This window comes from Labrus bergylta, chromosome 2, assembly GCF_963930695.1.
Source record: "Labrus bergylta chromosome 2, fLabBer1.1, whole genome shotgun sequence".
Classification (NCBI taxonomy): Eukaryota; Metazoa; Chordata; class Actinopteri; order Labriformes; family Labridae; genus Labrus; species Labrus bergylta.
Window position 1 is genome coordinate 6,332,814 of NC_089196.1, and position 20,381 is coordinate 6,353,194.

General features: G+C 41.1%; 1 protein-coding gene across 2 annotated transcripts in view; it reads left to right on the top strand.

The window, feature by feature from the left end:
* Nucleotides 1-20,381, top strand: part of whrnb (whirlin b) — a 96,812-nt gene that overhangs the window by 61,483 nt on the left and 14,948 nt on the right. For both annotated transcript variants that reach the window (XM_065963340.1, XM_065963342.1), the window contains exons 4-9: nt 2,291-2,559; nt 5,117-5,153; nt 9,559-9,744; nt 11,169-11,360; nt 14,930-15,004; nt 17,971-18,682. In XM_065963340.1, coding sequence (XP_065819412.1) covers nt 2,291-2,559; nt 5,117-5,153; nt 9,559-9,744; nt 11,169-11,360; nt 14,930-15,004; nt 17,971-18,682 — 1,471 coding nt within the window. The remainder of the gene's footprint in view (nt 1-2,290; nt 2,560-5,116; nt 5,154-9,558; nt 9,745-11,168; nt 11,361-14,929; nt 15,005-17,970; nt 18,683-20,381) is intronic.

Below are 20,381 nucleotides of genomic sequence, written 5' to 3' on the forward strand. Positions count from 1 at the left end.
TGTGAGTGTGAGTGTGTTTGTGCGTGTGCGTGTGCGTGTGCGTGTGCGTGTGTGTGTGTGTGTGTGTGTGTGTGTGTGTGTGTGTGTGTGTGTGTGTGTGTGTGTGTGTGTGTGTGTGAGTTTGAATGTGTGTGGCACCCTGCTGGCAACTCAACGCATTGGGAAAGTTAGAATGACCTTGGGTTTCACACACTCACACTTTGTTTGGTTATACATCTGTTTCCTGAGGCTGTGAGAACGAGGAGACACATCGTCTTAGTTAGGAATCAAGGCACGCATGGTGGTGCATTCAAAACCTCAGGGAGAAAACAAAGATATTCAGTGAGTATATGTGATCTTCTCTGATAGGCTGCTGTGGTAGTGGTGAATCTCGATAAACTGTTTTGACTTGACAACAAAAGAAACCATGCTGCAGTTCTTTCCTACCTTTAGCTTCACAGATTTGTTTTAGGGACCTATTTGTTTTCTGAAGATAAAACTGCAACCAAAGAAGCAGTCAGTGTATAACCTCCTGAGAGTGGGGTCTGATTTTAAGAGTACTGATTTGTGGTTCAAGCAAAAGCTGAGCTTTATAACATATGTGGCACCGATTCTAAAGTTGCACAAGCTGAAACAACATTTACATTTGGGCTTTTGCCTTTTTCTGGACAGGACAGTGCGGATAAAGTAGGAAATCGTGAGAGAGAGTGAGGAATGACAGGTGCAACAGGTCGGACATGAACCCAGGTCGCCCGCTTGGACGACCATCGCCTTGTGCAAGGGGCATAATCTAACCAGTGTTGCTGGGCTCTTTCAGACGCTCTCTACCTGTCAGGAAAAAGCAGTCTCAAGTGGGCGATTGTTTCATGGCTCTGCTCTCACTGTGTGAGTGTGTGCAGTTGTGTGACAAAAATATCAGAAATTCATCAGACTCGTTTGGAGCAGTTGTTACACAAACAGTGTATGCCTGGTGTAAGAGACAATATGTTCCAGTAGATACTGGTACAGATCATTTTTGACCTTACTGGTTAACTAGTCTAGTTAGAAGAAAATAACCAGAGAGCTTCTCTTGTTAAAAAGCTGACTAGTTGACTCTATGGTGCTTGGTGTCAATATTTCATCATTCTTTGACACTAATTGCTAAAGTATCCATGACAAGCAAGAGTTTTTGATTTACTGGGAAACAACATTGCCAAAATGAGTATATAGCCAAATGTCCAACAAAGACTGAACTAGAGTAGAAAACTGACATCTGTAAAGGATATGGAGTCAAAGCTAAAACAGCTTGCCATACTTGCATTCCTTTCTGAAGCTTGCAAGACCCAAACACAGGCTACATGTGTTGTGATGGATGGAGGATGGTTGATTTATTGTGCCTCAAGTTGTCCTCAGTACTCTCTTAAACTAAGTCACTTCGCCTGTGACTACAGAGAGGAAAATGAGCATGTAGGGATTGTGCTGGAAATTTCTGTTAACAATGCAAAAGAAAGGATCATGAGTCAATCAATGTCTTTGTTTAGTTTAATTCTTCTTGCAAGTAGAAGGAACAAAGCTTCAGAGTGTCAATACACTCTGAAGGAAAAGCTCCAAGTAATCACAATATGCTTGGGTTTATATACACATGCTTCACAGAAAAACTTTCATGCCTATATAAGGATTGCAGATACAGGCGCAGTCAAATATCAAATACATTTTGTCATACATTTTGTCATACATTTCAACACGTCGCACAACAGTAATGTCAAGGAAACTTCAAGTCTGAGTATCTTTGATATTTAGCTATTTGTGAGAAACCTTCATCCTTGGGTAAAGATAAAACAAGAATATTATGTATTAACTTATTGTAGCATTTCTCAAGTGAGCTGTAAGTAAAATGTGTCCTCAACGGTAAACAAATTTATTTCCATTACATTTCCCTCCTTTTGATTATATTTTGATCACCTAAAAGAATAAACGACCTGTGGAAAAGCAAACATCAGTCATGACAATCCCTAAGGTTCAAATCACAACATCATAAATTTCATATTGAAAAGCAAGTCTCTGTTTTTGTAGCCATAGACGGCTGCTTAAAAAATGGCAAGCACAGAAGATTTATGACACATCATACTTCCTCATACTTATCCATGTAAGTCATGATTCTCGTCGTCAGAGGACTCATCCGAGTCATGATAGAAAGGAAGAGTGGCCAGAATGTCAGTTACGTCAGTCTCAACATGCATGAGTCTCTGAGTCGAGGCAGATTCAATGCTCTTCTCAGACAACCTGCATAGGCAGGGAATCCTACACTAATAATAATGCTTGTGTGTTACAGGTGGGCGATCAGATCCTGGAAGTGAACGGTCAGAGCTTTGTCACCATCTCCCACGATGAGGCGGTCCACATCCTGAAGACAGGACGTAACCTGCTGATGAAAGTGAGGGATGTGGGGCGTCTGCCGCACGCTCGCACAGTAGTTGATGAGACAAAGTGGATCTGCAGTCAGGTCATCGCAGAGACCAACGCCACAGTCAACCAGGGCTCTGTCACCAACCCCAGTGTTAACGCTGGGGTCCAGACCAGCGTCAGTGCCTGCAGTTCAAGGTGAGTGGACCTTAGTAGAACTCTGTGTGTCATCACATCAGTCACTCCAGGATGTTGCGACATGATTGGAAATGCAAATTTACAGATAAGAAGTAAAATCCAGTACCAAACTGTACTCCACACATGTTGAAAGTAACCCACACAGGCAGAGACAACACATCTCTGAATTGATTTTTTTTTTTTAAACTTCAGTGTTCTGGTTAATTTGGTAAAAGTACCAGTTTTAAATTCTCCTAGCAAATAATGAGAGGGCCTGTCAAAAGAAATCTGTGACATTTATGGTTTAAGGCTGTATCTGACAATTACTTTGAGCTGGTCAATTCTTTCTTTTTTTGTTAGCTAGATATGATCCAGTTGTAAAATATCTTAAAACCAGACACAATAGTGAAGGACTAAGGTTAAATCTGCTGCCAACAGGTAATTGATCCTCTGTATCTGAGCTCATGGAAAACAAAAGCAGGTGTAGCTACAAATCATAGTCATCATACATTTTAAAGCGATGTAATCCATCTCGCCAGTCAAACCCTCTCCTCCCCCAAAAACCTCCAAGGAATCCTACCTTTAAAACAATCACCATGACAACAATATTTTATGGAGGACTTTACACCTACTAGGAGTGTGTTGTAAGATTTAAGTTGTAACTTCTGCCTATGTTGGAACCATCTCAGCTGGTGTAACACCTTTAATACGTTCAAACTATGCGTGTAAAACACCAGTTAGAGCCTTCAGGGGGGTGCTGTTGTGGTGGTGGGGCTGAGCAACAGTGCAGTACTGGTGCAGGCAGGAGCTGGCAATGAAAGAGCAGTTGGAGAGGCTGCAAATCTTGCAGCTTAAATAGACCAATTAGAATGGGGTGTTGGCAGGTGATTGGGGAAAATGAGGCATTTCAAGTGTTCATTCAGTGCAGCTCAAGTTGTCTGCTCGCAGGCGTCGCCTCATGTGTGTGTGATTCAGACACAAGCTAGTATGTTTTCAAGCTGCAACCTTAGGTGTTAAAAAATGTTGCCAATAAGGAAGAGCAAAAACCTGCAGATCATAGATTGTCCACTTGAGTTTAGCTGCAGAAAGTCACATACACGACCATAAAAAAACAACAACTATTTTTACAGCAGAAATTAACATGTTTGCCTGGTTCTAAAAGCAAAGTTGTTCTGATAAGCTCATGTCTTTATAAGCACACACTGTAAGGAGGTGAATGATTGTATAACTCACAGGTTTAGATTCCATGAAAGGATAAGGGTTATTGATAATAAGGCATGTGGCTGACCTGTCTGATGGGCGGGCCTGGTGTATCTGTTTGTCAGGATGCTTAAAACTGCTCAGCTCCAGCTCTTACCCTGATGTAAGTTAGACTTAAAGTTAGGTTGAGACAGCACTGCCAGCATGGTGACACCCCCTTCTGTAACATAAGGGTCATGTCATGACAAATACGGGAAGGACACAATAGTTGACTGCAAATAATAATCATTATTATTTATTAAAAGTACAATTGGAAACATGGAGAGTGTCGTCAGTAAAGTCAGTAGTGTGAATGTGGACGTGTGGCATGATGAAGTGTGGGATGTTGTGAAGCAAAATATAACAAAGACCGAAATGTGCAAATGAAGGTTGGGATGAGTCCATGGGGCATGAGAGAGAGAGAGAGCCAAAAGCCACACTGGGGTTGGGCTTTCATGCCCTGAGAGCAACAGGCCCAGGTGCTCTGTTTGACTAACCAATTCCTCTGAGAACGAGGGAGACAGAAGTATTAGTAAGAGTCTGACTATAAAGGGAAGGACGTCACTCAGGCTTCATCCATGTTTATTCACAGTCCATGTTTGTTTTTAAGAGGAGGAGACTTCTATGAGAAGTGTGGCTCTCTTGTGAGGACTTCAAGGTAGTTCTGAGACCCATGTTTTCCAAGTTTACTCTCTTAAAGTTGAGATTTGCAGTGTTGTTTCTCCTGCAGCTCTGTGGACAATGACAGCTTAGAAAAACAGAGGTGTAGAAATTTGACTGACAAAACGCATGTTGTTTTGACTCTTAAATGTTAGAGGACCCAATGTCATCAGCATGATTATTGTGGTTTGTCAGTTAAATCCATAGCAAAAAAACAACAATAACAACTAAAGCAGCTTAGTTAAAACTGAATCAGTTAGATCATAGATGTTGCCATATGGTCGTACTGTGAACAAAAATCTCATCTGATGGAAACTCCATTACTGAGGGTGGGTCTATATGGGAGGTCCCAGACATGAAGCACTGCGTTTGTCCATTTGTTTCTCCTCCATCTGTCTCCCAGCTTTAATGGAGCTGGCCCTGATTGAGAATTTGGAGAGGTATACATTTCTCCACCTGCTGCCCGTTTGGAAATCATTCAAGGTGTCTGTCATCTCCACCTCATTAAACTTGTGTTTCCTCCATCCTGCTTCAGGGGGGGCCGGGTTTTAATGTGTTTGTGTTTTTAATTTTCTACATGCACCGGTGAAGCGAACATGTATTCATAGTGTTGCTTTACTCTTCAGTGTTGCTCTCAGTTCTCTCTTTAGAATGACAGACATCCTTTTCTTTTTTGCAGACCCTCGTCAGCCAGAGCTACACCTGTTTTAGGAAAGGTAAGACTAACAGTCATGCATCTCTGCACTCTGCAAACATATGAACATTCAAAGAAGCGTCTCACTCTGCTCACCAAAAACACCGTATCTCAACACCAGCAGGTCATGTTTGGTGTTAAAAAGTTGTGTTGTAAAAAGATGTCATTCTGTACCCTCTCTCTCCCATGACATGATTGTCATTTAAAGGAACCATGTGTTATTTAAATAATAAATGACAGACATGAAGCTTGCTTTAAGCGCACTGATCACTGGAATTGCAGAACTTCTGCTCTAAAGATCAATGTATGGTTTAATGTCATGTCCCTGTGTGTGAGGCTGATGCTACGTTTTTTTTGTAAATAAACTTTTGTCAGTCCGGTCATGTGCAGATATTTACATTTTTGCTCATTCTGCTCTGGTTGTTTGTTGTTGGGTTTATCCACTACAATGATTTTGTATTGTTTGTTATGGAGCCAGACATAAATCTGTTTGAGCACTCCAAATTTTCCAGTGGGATAATATTTGCATGTGGGCTTTAGGGATGGCAAACCAAGTTCTTTTAAAATTATTTTATATTCAGTTTAGAGAAAACAAACCGGTTTATTGAAACCAAACTGTTCCCATCCACATTTCTCCACTCACTTGATATATATTTGGCTCAGCATCATTACAACTCTGATGGAGATAAATTCCTTTTTGATGGCTTGTGATGAAAAAAAAAAAAAAACTAAAGCAGACAGCCTTTCAACATTTAATCATTTGGTCATTTAATCTGACTTTTTATTCAAAGTACTGTTGTACAGAAATGTAAAGGCACCAACAACACAAACTGGTTAAGTTCAGAGACTGAATAAGCTGAGGTGACATCAAACAGACGTTTGACAGCTCCCACCTGTCACTCAAAGAGGCCACGCCCCTAATTTTACAGAGATTTAAGCTTATAGTATAAATGAATAGATGTACTTAATAAAAATCCATCCTAGAAACAGTTGATATGAGTAGATGAGCTAAAGAGACAGAACCGGGTCAAACACGTGTCACTATAGGCAAAAAAGCAATTATGCTGCCACTCTGTCACAACATAACACACAAAAAACACATCAGTGACAAAAACACAACACAAATAGTCTCCTGCAACGCAAGTGTGCTTATTTTTTCAGCATTGTTTTAGTATGCGGGAGTCAACATGCAGGCATTTTGCAGCTTCATATACAATGAATGCATAGAAAAAATAACATGTATGCATTTTTAATGTACCTTCACATCACATTTGTTATCTCTCTGAGACAAACTAAATTGGTGTCAGCAGAGCAGGCTGCCATTGAGAGCTGGGGACGGGAGGCAGGATAGGAACAGTTGCAAGTACAGATTGATTGACATATTTCTCAGCAATTTTTTTGCCTACAGTAATATGCATGAAGAACTGGTAACTCTGCTATTTTCCTCATGAATTGCTGATCCACATTTGCAGCTCTTACCACAGGGCCACAGTTCGCCAATGCGTGTGCCGGCGCTGTTTAGATACACCAAAACTGGTGTGTACCAGGCTGTAAATGTTGTTATTTATGTTGTAAAGTTGGATATGTTAACATGGAGCTCTATTGGGATTAACTCATTTTTGGAGACAGCCTCAAGTGGACCCTAGCGGAACTGCATGTTTGGCTTCGTTCATCTCATTGGCTGTTCATCTGTGCATTACGTATTCCACTGAGAAAACAATATAGATGAGATGCTTGTGAGATAAGTGCAGAGCTCCAATAGAGTAATATATCAGAGATAAAAGTGGATAGACACGATCATGCAACACTGATGCATGGCTCTGAATTTGAAACACTCTGATGTAACTGTTATGGTAATATTTACACTCTCTATTATATCCCGTTACTCATGTCCCCTCCTCCCTCCTGTTGTCCCTTTTGTTAAATGATCCCCACTGACACTGTAAACAGCTGAGCTACATGCTAATATGTGCACAAAGACAATAGTGTGCATCAAAGGCTCTCTGCTATGATGAGGCAGCTACTCCTCAGAAATGCTTCTGTGCCCCAGGCGGCTCAGGCCTAATGAGTTCTGTAATTTAAGATCGGATGGGTGGCCATGTAGAATAAATGCATGTCCAACAAACGTTTGAGCAGCCGCCGGGGTAACCATGAATAAAGAAGACTGTAAGGAGTCTGCTCTGAAAGCTGAATGGGGGACAGGATGTGTGGTATCCAGTGCCTCTTTAATAGTGACTCAAACAGGGGTTAACATGCAGCAGCTTGTTAGTGCAGGAAGTATGCTAGGTTTGAATCAAGACTCCGGCTTCAGCGATGTCATTGGTTAATACATAATTGCTGACAGGACAACATTTATAGGGCAACTGAAATGTCTCTCTCTTTCTTTCTGATTCTCTCAAACAAAAAACAACACTACCGCCATAAAAATGTGTGTACCCTTTGTTTACACTGCACTATAAAAAATAAAATGCCGTCATGAAAACACAAAACAAGCTGAACAACCATGACCGGAATGATAGTGAAAATGTCCTCAGGGTAAATCAAGCTGTTTTATTGGCACTTATTGACCAACCTACCTGTTGTTGATTGTATATGTATGAAACCTGTCAACTGCACATTCCCACATAGCCCTCAGGAGCCAATTAAAGGCTCTCAAGGGGCGCATACAGAACTAGCTTGATAGGAGATTTATCTTAACCATGTACTGCACAGCATACACCTCTGTGATTCTTGAAGGGCATTTCCAATATATTTGAGCTTGACTCCTATTTTGAAATATTCCAGGTTCTAAAGTATTACTAGGTATAAAACGTTGTAATGGCTTCAGTTCCTTGCCTCAGCTAGCAGCAAACAAACAGGCTCTATTGACTGCAACGTGAACTTTTGTAGCACAGTTAGATTTGTAATGGTGCCCTGGTACAAAGCGTCCAGTCTGTTTTTGGGGGTCTCTCATTGCATTCAGTTAAGTCCATAAAGTGCAATTTCTGTGTAGCTCTTTCTTGCACCACCTGTTTTCACCATGTTGAGTTTGCGAACATGCTAGCTACTGGAACAGTAGTTGACCTCTCAGCCTACGCTAACATTGAACGTTGTGAGGTACAGACCCACAGCCCACAAACAATTTAGCTAGAGCTGCTCTTTAATGTAGCAGTAGTTTTAATCAAAGTAGCACACCTCAAGGTTTATTTACCTTATAGTACGACACCATTTTCTTTAAATGTGTTATCACCTGATGGGGCAGGAAAGTGGTTAAAAAAGTGATCCATGTTGTCTAATAACCCATCACACTTTGCACAGTGAAGTGGCTGCTTACAACAAGGAACTGCTGGAATTTTCAATGGCATCCGTTAAAGTGCAGTCAATGACGGTGGCTGCTGCACTTCATCGAGAAGTATTGCCCCAGCATTTTATGCTGGTGTACTGGTCGCACTGGTATATGAGGCAGCACAGTTTTAATTTGAAAGAATTGGTCGTAGAAATGTGTCTTATACACCAGATTTTGCCCAGTCAAAGTCCACTAAATGATTTGTTTTGTCACTGACAAGCTCAGAATGTTGTTTTTTTTGCAGTTACAGGCCTCTCACAGCCAAAACAATCAGCGCTCAGAGTGGATTTCTGTTGGAGAGATTTAAGTGTTTATTCCCCCTGACCCTGAGCTTTAAAGGTCCCTCTTTTATTATGTCAATCCTTTAACATGACAGGAGGAGGCTCAAGGTCAGATTCAATATTTAACTATTGATTTACCCATTCAACAAATTACAGCATGAACTCCACCTCATCCCTGTATTGTCTTCATTTTTCTCTTTCAGGCCTCTCCCAGCTTCCCAGCCTTCAGTTCTGTATTATAAAACAGAGAAAATCTTTCCATTAAAGGTTTTTGCAGTCTCATTTATTGTGTCGTGTTTGACTTGTGCTTTATCATCTGAGGCACGTTCATGCAGAGGCTCCTCAATTTCCATTCCCACCATGTTATGAACAATTTATTTGTTTTGCTCCTACATGGATAAATCTATGTGGGAGGGGAAACTACTTCCCAGCAGCTTGTAGGGTCCCATTTACTCTCCTTATTTAATACAAAGGTTTTAGCAGTGGGAATAAAGCCACAGGACCTCGCTGCAACTCAGTCAGCCTCCAAACAGTGAGGAGCTGTTTCCAGAAGGAGAGCTGCTCGGGAAGATAACAATGATGGAGCCTTAAAGGCAAACAAGTTCTGACGGAGAATCGCCCCACAGCTTTGAAGTGCTGGCTTTTTCCAGAGTGAGATAAGCTCAACTGCTGTTATGTGTGTACATGATGTGGCGGGGGGTTGGGGGTTGAAGGTCTGCACACATCAGAGTCTTCCAATCTGTATGCTCTTCTTCTTCTAAAGGAAGATAACTCTTCTTAAGCTGTATGTTTTTCTCCTCATCCACCTCTCTACCCTACAGCCAGCTGGGTACAGAGGTGTGGGCCCCCCAGGCACTCAGGTGTCCCTGGAGCAGCAGGCTTACATGCTGCTGACAGAGCCTGAGAGGCAGACCATGGTGTACTACCTGCAGGAGTACCAGGAGGGACACATCGGAGTGGAGCCGCTGACCATGGCTCTGTTTGAGCTCTTCAACACACACGCAAAGGTAGCAGCAGGGGGGGTCAGTACATTTTGATTTTCAATAAGTTCTGCTTTCCATATTAGGGGCGACCTGGCTGCTGAAAGCCTTGATCGATATCAGACATCTTTGAACGCTTCATCCACCTGATCTCTATATACAGCGTTGTCTTTAACCCTGTAAGGCTCAAATTCAGATTCATAATTTCATCAGTTTTTTGGTGTATTTTTAAGGATGGAATGACCTGATTAACTGGAGTGAAATGTATTATTTCAGCTCTGTGTGACCTTTATTGCAGTTGTGGTACAATGTGTGGAATTGAACTTTCATAAAATCAAGTATCTTCAGGTGTAACATCATTTAATGCGGTTTTTGGGGTGACATTGGATTAGTGGTTAAGTCTCTCAACCAGAAGGTTGAGGGTTTGAACCCCTGCTCCAGCAGTCACATGTTTAAATGTCATTGCAGTGTGAAAATGTGTATGAATGGGATTAATTAATACTGATGGACACATTACATAGCAGTGTCTTCCATCAGTGTGTGAATGTGAAATTAGTCTAAAATAGTTTTCAGTAGTCAGGCAGAAGAGTTGAAAAGTGCTACACAAGCTCAATTCAATTTACTTTTATTTAGATATTTGTCAGGATGCACAAAACTTAAGTGGGAAATTGTATGGAGAACTAAGCTGTGTTGAGTAAATCTAAGGATGAAATAATTCTAATATTTTTGACCATAAAATAGAAAAACTGTATATCTGTGTAGATCAGTAATTTGGTTCACACTTCACTCTTGCAAATGAAAAATATGCAGCCACATAACATGTATGAATCTATCTTTAAAATTTATCTAAAAATTGCTGGATGGAACCAAAATCCCAAAGCAATATCTAATGCCAGATTGTTTAAATCGCATTACAAAAATAAGAGTTAAACAACAGAGCATCAAATATAAATAAAATATACAATAATGGGTGAACTTGAGGGAGCTACAGGTGAAACGTGTTGATTGCTCACAATAAAGTTACTGTAAAGTGTTTTCAGTGTGTGACGGGTTATTTAATTATTTTCTCATTAAAATAAGAAGTGCAAAGAAACATTTCCATATACATCAACAATAAAGAAGGTATTAAACATTAAAAACACCTGAAGGGGCACCGGCTAGTTAGCAGTTATGTTGTGTGCATCTTTGTACAGAGGCTGTAGTCCTCATTGCAGCGGCAGTGGGTTCGAATCCGACCTTGGCCCTTTGCTGCCTGTCACCCCCCTCAATAAAGGCAAAAAGCCAGGCAGAAAAAGTAATAATGGCAGGATGACATAAGGTTTTTTAACTTGTGTTAAGAGTCTAATCATGTTCCAGCGTTATTCAAGTGTGCAGATTTATTTTGTTTCAACGTTAACGACTTTACATATTTTGAAAGCCTGAGTCATGTTTTCTGTCCTCCCTCTCTGCAGCTGTCCATGTTGTCCGAGGTGAGGAGTATGGTGGCCCCCCAGGATCTGGAGCTGTACGACCGGCTGGTGCTGCACCGTGAGAGGGAGACTCACCAGGCCTGGCACGGAGGGATCGGAGTCATGCACCCACAGGCTCACTGCACCCACACAGCCCCTGTGGCCCACGATGCAGGACACACCGTCCCTACTACGGTAGATCCCTTATCTACTCTTACTAAGAAATGTCTCACTCAGTGTAGTGGGGTGTGTGGGGTAATCATTCTGAACTGGTTCCACTTTAATGTGACCTCATTCAAAGATGTGTATCAAATAATGAAGTCATAATAGAGCTAAGATAACAGGGCTGACAGGGACAAAACTCAAGCTAGGGTTTTAAACTTCTCAAGGTTATTTTGCTCTAATGACCTCCATGTAGCTGCATCTTTTTACAGGAATGCGTAACAAATTATTTGACAAGATATACTGATTTAAAATGATTAGCTACAAGCTAACATTTCAAGCTGGCTGCACAAAGTGCTGCTTAACATTTCACAAAAATAGACTTCACCTGTTGATTGTTCTTCTTTGTTTTTGTTTTTTTAAATCATCAGTCAAGGCCTCGTACTGTTTGAAATCAAATTTCACATTTAGTCCAAATCACCTGAAGAATTTTTGTTCCACACATTTTATCTGAGACCCTTTGGGAGCTGACTTGTTACTTTGAGGCATAGACTGTATACAAAAAAATGGACATTGTTTGTGGGTTTAAATAAGTGAAGCCACTGTACATGTGCCTAAACCTGCACTTATTATAATGGCCAGCAGGGGTAGACTCAAATGGCTACTAAAAGACATCCAATCGTTTAGAAGTTTATGAGAGAGTCATCAAATACTTCCGGTGTAACTGGAGCCAGCCTCAAGTGGACACTAGAGGAACTGCAGGATTTTGATCATTTTCTTCATTTTTCAAGACCGGAGGTTGCCGCTTGGTCCACTCACAGAACATTTAATAATTCATTGTTTTTAACTATTAAAAGTTGCAGGCAAACTCCTGCACACTCTCTCTTTGCTTGCGGCAGCTTTTGGTTAAAATTATGAGTTGTGTGTTTTTTTAGAGCTTTAAGCTACTTAAAACTATTTATCATTATAATTATCGATATTGTTTCACTTTAAAACATCTGGTTTGAAACATATTACGGCATCTAAAATGTTGACTACTTCAGTCCAAACAGCTTAGCACAGGGCCATTGACAAAGCTGCTGTTCAACACAATTTACATAATCTGTTAATAAAGTCCACTTAACGGGACAGAGAGACTCTCGTCAGATCTCTTCAGTTCGGACTCTCTTATTAACCAGGATCCAAATACATCACTTCGAGTGTGTGTGTGTGTGAGTCCTTCCCTCATTCTCAGACACTTGCATCCGTCTTTGACGCAGAGCGGCTCGTCTTTGTGGCAGGTCAGAGTTTCTGTAGTATCGATGTTTCACTGAGGCCCACATCCATCCACTGAGGCCTCATTCTGCCAGGTCACAGGCTGCCTATGATCCACTTCCTCCAGCCTCCAGAGCAACTTTACCCTACAAAACTCTGTGACTGAAGTCAAAGCAAAGATTATGTCCCTCTGCGTGATTCTTTCAACAAGTCAATTCAAGCAGTTACAAATCCCTCTAGGGGCGATTGGTTTGCAGCAGCTTGTACAAACAACATCAACAAATAAATGTCAGCCCATAATATGAAGCAGTAACTGAAATGAATACTTTCAGAGATCCATAATTAAACAGACTGAAAAAAAAACAATAAAATGATCAGTCTAAGCCAAATAATAAAAAGATCTGTGATTGTAAAGGATAGAAAGTCTGTAAATAAATATAAACCCTAAGGATCACTCAGTATTCTCTTCAGGAGGGATAGGTTTGTCAGACTCTGTCCGTCTGCCTGACTTCAGCTCTTTTTGGTGCATCTGTCTCAGCGTGGTCGGCTGTTTGGGCGTTGTCATTAAAATCTCGCTGTTTGCAGCAGCTCACCATGTGTCTGTGTAATTGCCCGCGCTGACACACTCATTACCGTGGTGAAATTACAACCCCTCAATAAAAAAAGCTAATTGTGTTTAATTTACAGGCAGTTAGTTACTCAGCGAGAAACAGTGAGATTTATTGTAGGAAAACCATGTTGTGACACGTCGTTGTCTCATTAGATGGATTTTTTCCATGCAGGTTGGCTGCAAGACAGTCATTTAGAGCAGCCAATAGCTGTAATTAACATAGTTTAAAATGTAGGAGTGTGCCAAAAGGAGGGGGGGTGGGAGTGTTTGTAGATGGGCATATCGAGCCAGGCCATTGTTTGCATACTCATTTATTAGAGGGTAAAACTTCAAGACAACAACTGTCCTTTGTTTGAAAATAAAACTGGTTAAAAGATGTATGTGGCAACTGAGAAGAATATTTCTCTGTAGTGTGCAGCAGTAGAGAATCTTTCTTGCCTGCTAGTCGTTTGTGACCAACACATCACTACACACGTCTTCTGTAAACAATTCCTCACAAGGCAGCTCACAGCCCTTCTGTTCTTCCACACACCTGCCTGCCTCAGCTTATAAAGATGGCAGCCTCCTGTTCTCTTTAGCCATTGGCTGTTGGATAAGGAAGGCCAGTCCCCTCTTTAGCTTAACAGACATAAAAATACAACCTATCAGGGATGGTGTCGCCATAACACTATCACCTGACGATGTCCATTTGGTCAAAACATTGTGATCATTAAACTTTTTGTGACATTGAGTAAGTTTGTGATGGGACGTGATGTGATTAAAACCATCTTCCCAACCATAATGATATGATAAGATGAGTAGTTTCTTCTTTTTAACAGTTAAGGCCAATCCAAATCTCACTGTATTTTAGGACATTTATCTTTCATATATCTGTTCTATTGTAACGTTCTGATAGTCCGAGGGACAATGATTTGGGAAAATGTATTTTGAAAATCTGCAGGAAGTCTTTTTGGTTGCAGCCGTACTAGCAGCAAAGTTTCAAGGATCGAAAATGTGAGAGTATCTTCATAAATGGATGATCACAAACAAACAAACCTACAAACAATCATCTCTGTGTGGAGTTACAATCAGGCTACACTCTCCACCCGCTGTGATTTTGCGGTTAAGGCAAAAACCGGACTCATGGAAAACTGACAGGTTACAGCTTTGCTAGCACATCCAAAAAGTAACAAGAGGAGTGTGAGCCAAGGAAAATGCTCTGCCTCAGTGGAAACACCACGGTTTTAGAAAAGTCCTCAAAGAAATCCCTGCTCAAGACTCCCAACGGACTGGCAGACACAGCAGTGCAGACAGTCACAGCATTTCAGAGGTCAATTCAAACCAAAAGATTTAAGAACAATACCACAGGTTTCTCTACATATTAAATGTTGTTAGCTGCTTGATCACAAGATTATAGGGTCCCCTCCCTTTACCCGTGTTGGGAGTTCCTCTTCTTGCTGTAAAAAGATCTGGACTCCTTTAAGGTCTCCTGGGGCTCCCTGAAGCACGCTTTGAAACCTCTGCAGAGATGAAACAAGAGAGTCTGGATCCTCCAATGGTTCAGCTGTTGCATAAAACGCTGTCTCTCAAACACTTTGTTCTAACTGTCCAAACTTTCCTGCACTCATTATGTTGTCCTGTGCTACAAAATCCCATCCATCTGTTATCTGCATTAAGTAGGCTGAAGTAAGCCATGCTCAAGTTTTTATTACAGATTGAGCCCCGTGGTAATAAAAAGGCCTCACACTGTCTCTTTCAGAATGACGGCTCTGCTGGTGGCTGGACGGAGAAAGGCGAGGAGGAGAACAGTAATGTCTTACAAAACATTGTACTGGTAAGTGTCAGTCTTTGTTTGGATGCATATGCAGGATGAACTGTGTTGTTTTTAAGGTCTCCGTTTTTTCAAGGGACTGGTTTAGAAATGGAGATGATCTGCATCAAATCACAGTGCTTCAATATTCTGAGCAGACCAATTAGCTTAACATAAGAAATTTGAGCTTAAGTGACTTACAGTAAAGCTATGATGTTCATCACATCACACAACAAGAACATGTAGGAGCATTGACAAACAGCAAAGTCTTGTCTTCAGATGATTATCAGCACTTCTCTGCTGCTCTCCATCTTACAGACACCAGGTAGTGAAACAGGAAGGGAGGGAAATTTGGAGGCAGGAGCTGGGAGGCGAAGGAGGTGTGTCCAAAGAGAGCATACATTTATTTTCCTCTTTAAATCTGCATATTCTTACTGTAAGAATATGCAGATTTCAATACATGGCTAGATGGCACAAAGATGAAAGGGTTGTAAAAGTCAAGATCAGATGCAAGCCCTTGCTTTTGTTTCTACCTTCAAGGAATAAATGTGTAGTCGGTGAATTGGTTTGTGATTTAGGAGTGACATTCCAGCAGAGAGGGCCGTCTAAATCCCAATGACCACATTGCTCAAACATACAGAAACAATTCAAGGGACCTTAGACATGACTTGATGAATGTCATTCACTAATGACACTAATGCAGTTCCTGTTTGTGACCCAGCTGTTCAGAGGATGTGCAGATTGATTGGCTCCCAGTATTGCTGCCTGCAGGGTTGCTGAGGGGGAACTTTCCCTCTCTGAGGTGGACAATTTATCTGCCCCTGAAAGTGAGTGGTATGCAGTTTGTCTGCTTACAGCGTTCTCAAGAACTGCCCATTTCTACAACTTCAATTCCCTTAAGGTCCTTATCAATACATCACGCAAGTGCAATGTCAGTTGGATGAGAGGTTCTTGAGATATGAATAGGAAAGAGAGACAGACAGACAGACAGACAGACAGACAGACAGACAGACATAAATATCTAACCTTCATATATCTGGTAGCAGAGTAAGAAGTGGTGCACATCATACATTAACCTATGACTCATTAGCTCAACAGGAATAGCTCAACGAAGAGTTCAAGTTGAAGTCTTTACCTCATATAAAGGGTTTAATCAGTATTCAGGACATGAAGGCAGGAGGGACTTGTTCTGTGTAAAGCAAAAAAAGCCGCCTATCACATCTCTATCTTAACGACCTGTACAGAATGTGGTTTTCTAAATAAATCCACAAACAAAAGAAATTAGAAAAGATGCAGGGCCTGATCCATAAAAAAAGGATGCTGCTGGTTCTTTGGCTCCTTAACAAATGACAGAAAAGCTAAGTGTGCAGTCAAAAAAAAGCCATTTGCATGATTCAAATTTGGGAGTATTAAAATATTGGGCACAAATTGCCCCTGCCCCCCTTTCTGTGCAAATAAGCCTTGTTGTATCTAATTCCCAAAGAACGACTCTAATTGCCAAAGGCAGTTACAGTGGTGCTATTTAGAGCCATTGAGACCCAGGCACAATTTCTCTGTCACTCTCTCACTGTATCCCTCTTACTCAATTAAACACAGTATTTTTAATGTAAATGTATATCCCTCACAAAATTCCAGCAATCAGGAAAACAACGCCTCTGTATGATGATTTGTTGATATCACTTTGACATCACTTTTATTAATATAAGCAGGGATTAAATCAGTCCGGGACTGTCAGTGACTCGACACTTCATCCACATCAGTGGAGATGTTTGGAACAGTTACGTACAAGAATGCAATTTTGTTTCTTGTTTTTTCTTCTTTTCTTTTTTTCCGAGGTGCCCTTGCTTGCTCCATTCAGAGAGAAGGCTTTGTTCTAAAAGTGAAACTCATTTTACATTTTTTAAGTGTGGCATCAAAATAAACCCTCAAAGTTTCCTCTCCCCTCCTAGTTCATCATTTTTATGTAGACAAAACAGCTCCGTCAGCATGAGAGCTCATCTGTGCGCAGAGGAAAGGTGCCAAAGTAACATTAACTTTTATTATAGGCCAAGCTCCTGCCTTTTAGTGCCCATAAAACTGAGACTGACACTTTGAGAAAAGCTCCTGATCCTGTTTCAGATTAAAATGTTGTGGTTCTGTGAATATGCATGAATTCTACCTCAGATTTCTGGGCAGGTTGATTATTTAAGAGAGTCTAGCTAGCTGTTTTCCTTTACTTGCAGCCTTAATGCTAAGCTAGGCTAAATCACCACTTCCACTTTTTGCATTCAGGAAAAGGTACAGAGACTCCTGCAAAGAAAAACATTTATAAAAAACAGTTTGTCCAGTTGCCATTAAATACTTAAATTCAGTGAGGACACTTTGCTTCCTCATAATGACATGAATTAAAGGTCACAAATTATGCAAAATACACTTCACCATGTTTTCTAAAATTAAATATGTGTCCCTAGCCTGTCTTCAAACCCCCCAAATTATGAGAAAAGTCCATCCTTTTCGACTTTTGCCTGCTCCACTTTTCAGGAAATGTGTGCTCAAACAGGCTGTTTGGAGATTTTCTCTTCATGACATCACAAAGGGCAGTAACCCCTCCCCCAGGTGGGTGACACTCTCATACAGCTAGGTGTTAGTTCTGCCCTCTGAGTCTGCCTTCTCACAGTAAACAATAGTGCATGTAGTGAGAAAGCCAGAGTCACACCCCCTTCAAGAGGAGTGTGGTCAGACACAGCTCATTTACATTTAAAGCTACAGACACAGAAACAGCCTGTTCTGAGCAGGGCTGAAATAGAGGGGTTTATAGACATGATCAAATACAAGATCAGAGTGGAATTATAACAAGAACCTTCACAGATATGTTTTGGGGAGCTCTGAGACTTACTTAATGTTTTAAAAAGCAGGATAATATGTGACCTTTAAATCTCAATTATTAGTTTAAAAAAGGAGCTAAACCATTCAGGGTTTATGAATATTTACTGGTTTTTTTTCCTTGACAGGATGACAGGCAGGCTTCAGGTGAGTCTCCTCCCCCCTTCAGAGCAGCCCCCCTCCAGGCTCAGAGCCGCCCATCCAGGGAGAGGGAGCTTAGAGGGAAGCCTTCAGCCCGGCTGGTTCAGCCCGGATCTAACCTGCTCTTCAGCGGCCCCACCCGGCTCCTCCAGGAGTGTCTCCACAAGTCGCTCAAATCCCTCCCCAGCATCAACCAGCCCTCCCCAGCCCCCTCCCACCACACCTGTGTCGGTGCCTGCCACCACACTTCTCTCCCCAATCATCTACACCACACCTGTCAGAGCTCCCTGCAGCTTTCCGACTCTGAACAACTCAACCACTCCCACTTCTCCCATCACTTCCACCACCACGCTGCTCCCCTCAGCCGGCCCAGCTCAGGACACCACACCTGCCCGGGCTTCCTGCACCATCGGGACTCTGCTAAACCAGAGTTGTCCGTCAGGCTGGCCTCCAGATCCAGCTCCTATGAGAAGTCTGGAGTCTTATCAAAGTCTGCGTCCTCTTCCAAAGCAGCGTCTCCCATGGGGTCCCCTCATCCATCCCCCCGTCCCTCACCTTGTCCCTCCCCCTGCCCCTCCCTCATCACATCTGTTGCCCCACCCTGTAGTCCTGACCGACCCTGCTCACCTGCTCTGACCCAGAAAATCATCATAACGGACATGAATCGACTGTCTGCAGACTCCAGACCCCAGCAGAGAGGTACTCAAGTCTATGTTTGTGCTTGTGTTTGCTTCAATTTGCAGATATATATCTTGTGTGCTTTCAAATATAGCGCCCAGTGCAACTTTACCTGTTATTAGAATAAATATTACATCAGAGTCATACTTTAAATTCAGATTTTATCTTGACTCACAGCTGATACATTTTTCTGCAATTGCTCATCACAAAAATTAATTCTGAAAGGTTCTCTCTGAGACAAATGTTTTTTTTCACCCTTTTGAATCCTTAAGCTAAATTTGCAACCTTCATCAAAAATATGTATTTTTTAAACTATTTCTACATTTCCTGTAGATATTTCAAATTAAAACTTTCCAGAAAACATCCTTTAACCTGCTGCTGGTGTGACAAATTTTACTTTTTACTATCACTGATACTGTACAGACTAAAGCCATTACCTGTGTGTTTGGAAGTAAACAACATCCTAGTTAAGTTAGCAGTTGTCCACATTTTTACTAGCTGGAGGTGCTAGTAAATAAGTAAGTATTGATGCTTTAACACGTGGAAATTCCCCTAAATGTTCCAGTTTAGATGCATGCGTGTGAACGCAAAAAGTCAAGTTTTTCCTTCCAGCTCTCTGGTCAGTTTTCTGTGTGACCTCAGGACTGAACTGGTTTTAAAACGTTGCAGGAAATATTCACAGCGAGTGATGAGGGGGTAATGACATTTATATCCTCAAAGGGGTATGCAATGAGATTATAATTGTATGCTCTGAAAGGATAATGAGTACATACACATCACACAATTAGGTGAAATATCATGTTAAAAAGTGTTTTTTTTTTAAAGAGATTTGATAAAGGTCAGAGATGAAGTTAATGCCCCCCAGCGGTGAATTGGTCAGGCAGTCACCGCCACATTCTTGACCTTTGTACAGAGCGTGTGTAAAAGGTCACTGCCCAGTGCTTACACAGCATCAGTGTCATCACAGATTAAAGTCATGAACAAAACCCGAGGAAAAATCACCTTTATCATACTCTATATGCAACAAACTCACTGGTCATTTGTTTCAATGTTTTTCTGTGTAGAGTTGTGTTGATACCAGATTTTTAAAACTTTGATATAACTCAAGCAAAAACCAAATGATATCTGTTTAAATACCATGGCAACAACAAGAACAAGTCCTAGGCAACACATGTATTCTTTTTTAATGAACAAAAACTTCAGGTAAACTCCTGCACCCTGCCTGAGTAACACAAATACATTTAGGATGTTCTGAAACGCTGCCAGTGTTTTTGTGCAACTTTGACTGGGCTCTCTCTCTTTTTTTCAAAATAATGACTGAAGATCTAGGGTTTTATTGAAGCCTCAGTATTTTTCTATTCTATCAATCATTTAAAATAACAGATTGTATTATTTTAAAAGAGATGGTATTTAATCACATCACAAAAGAGACCAGCCCAATGAAGTTGCTATCTCTAGATGTGGCTGCTGGACATGAGTGTGACCAATTCTGTTTAAACAGATCGAAAATATTAACCATTTAAACTACACCAAATGAACACTTCGGTCATTATTGTCATCTTATTGCACATTTGTTGTTGAGGTCTTTAGGTTGAGTTGCTGTTTCTTTGCTGCATTAATAGAATAATAGTGGTTGTTTTTCTGCCTAAAGGTGTTGATGTTTATCCTTAAATCAAAACCATTATAGCTACAACATTACTTAGAGTAAGTACTTAACCTT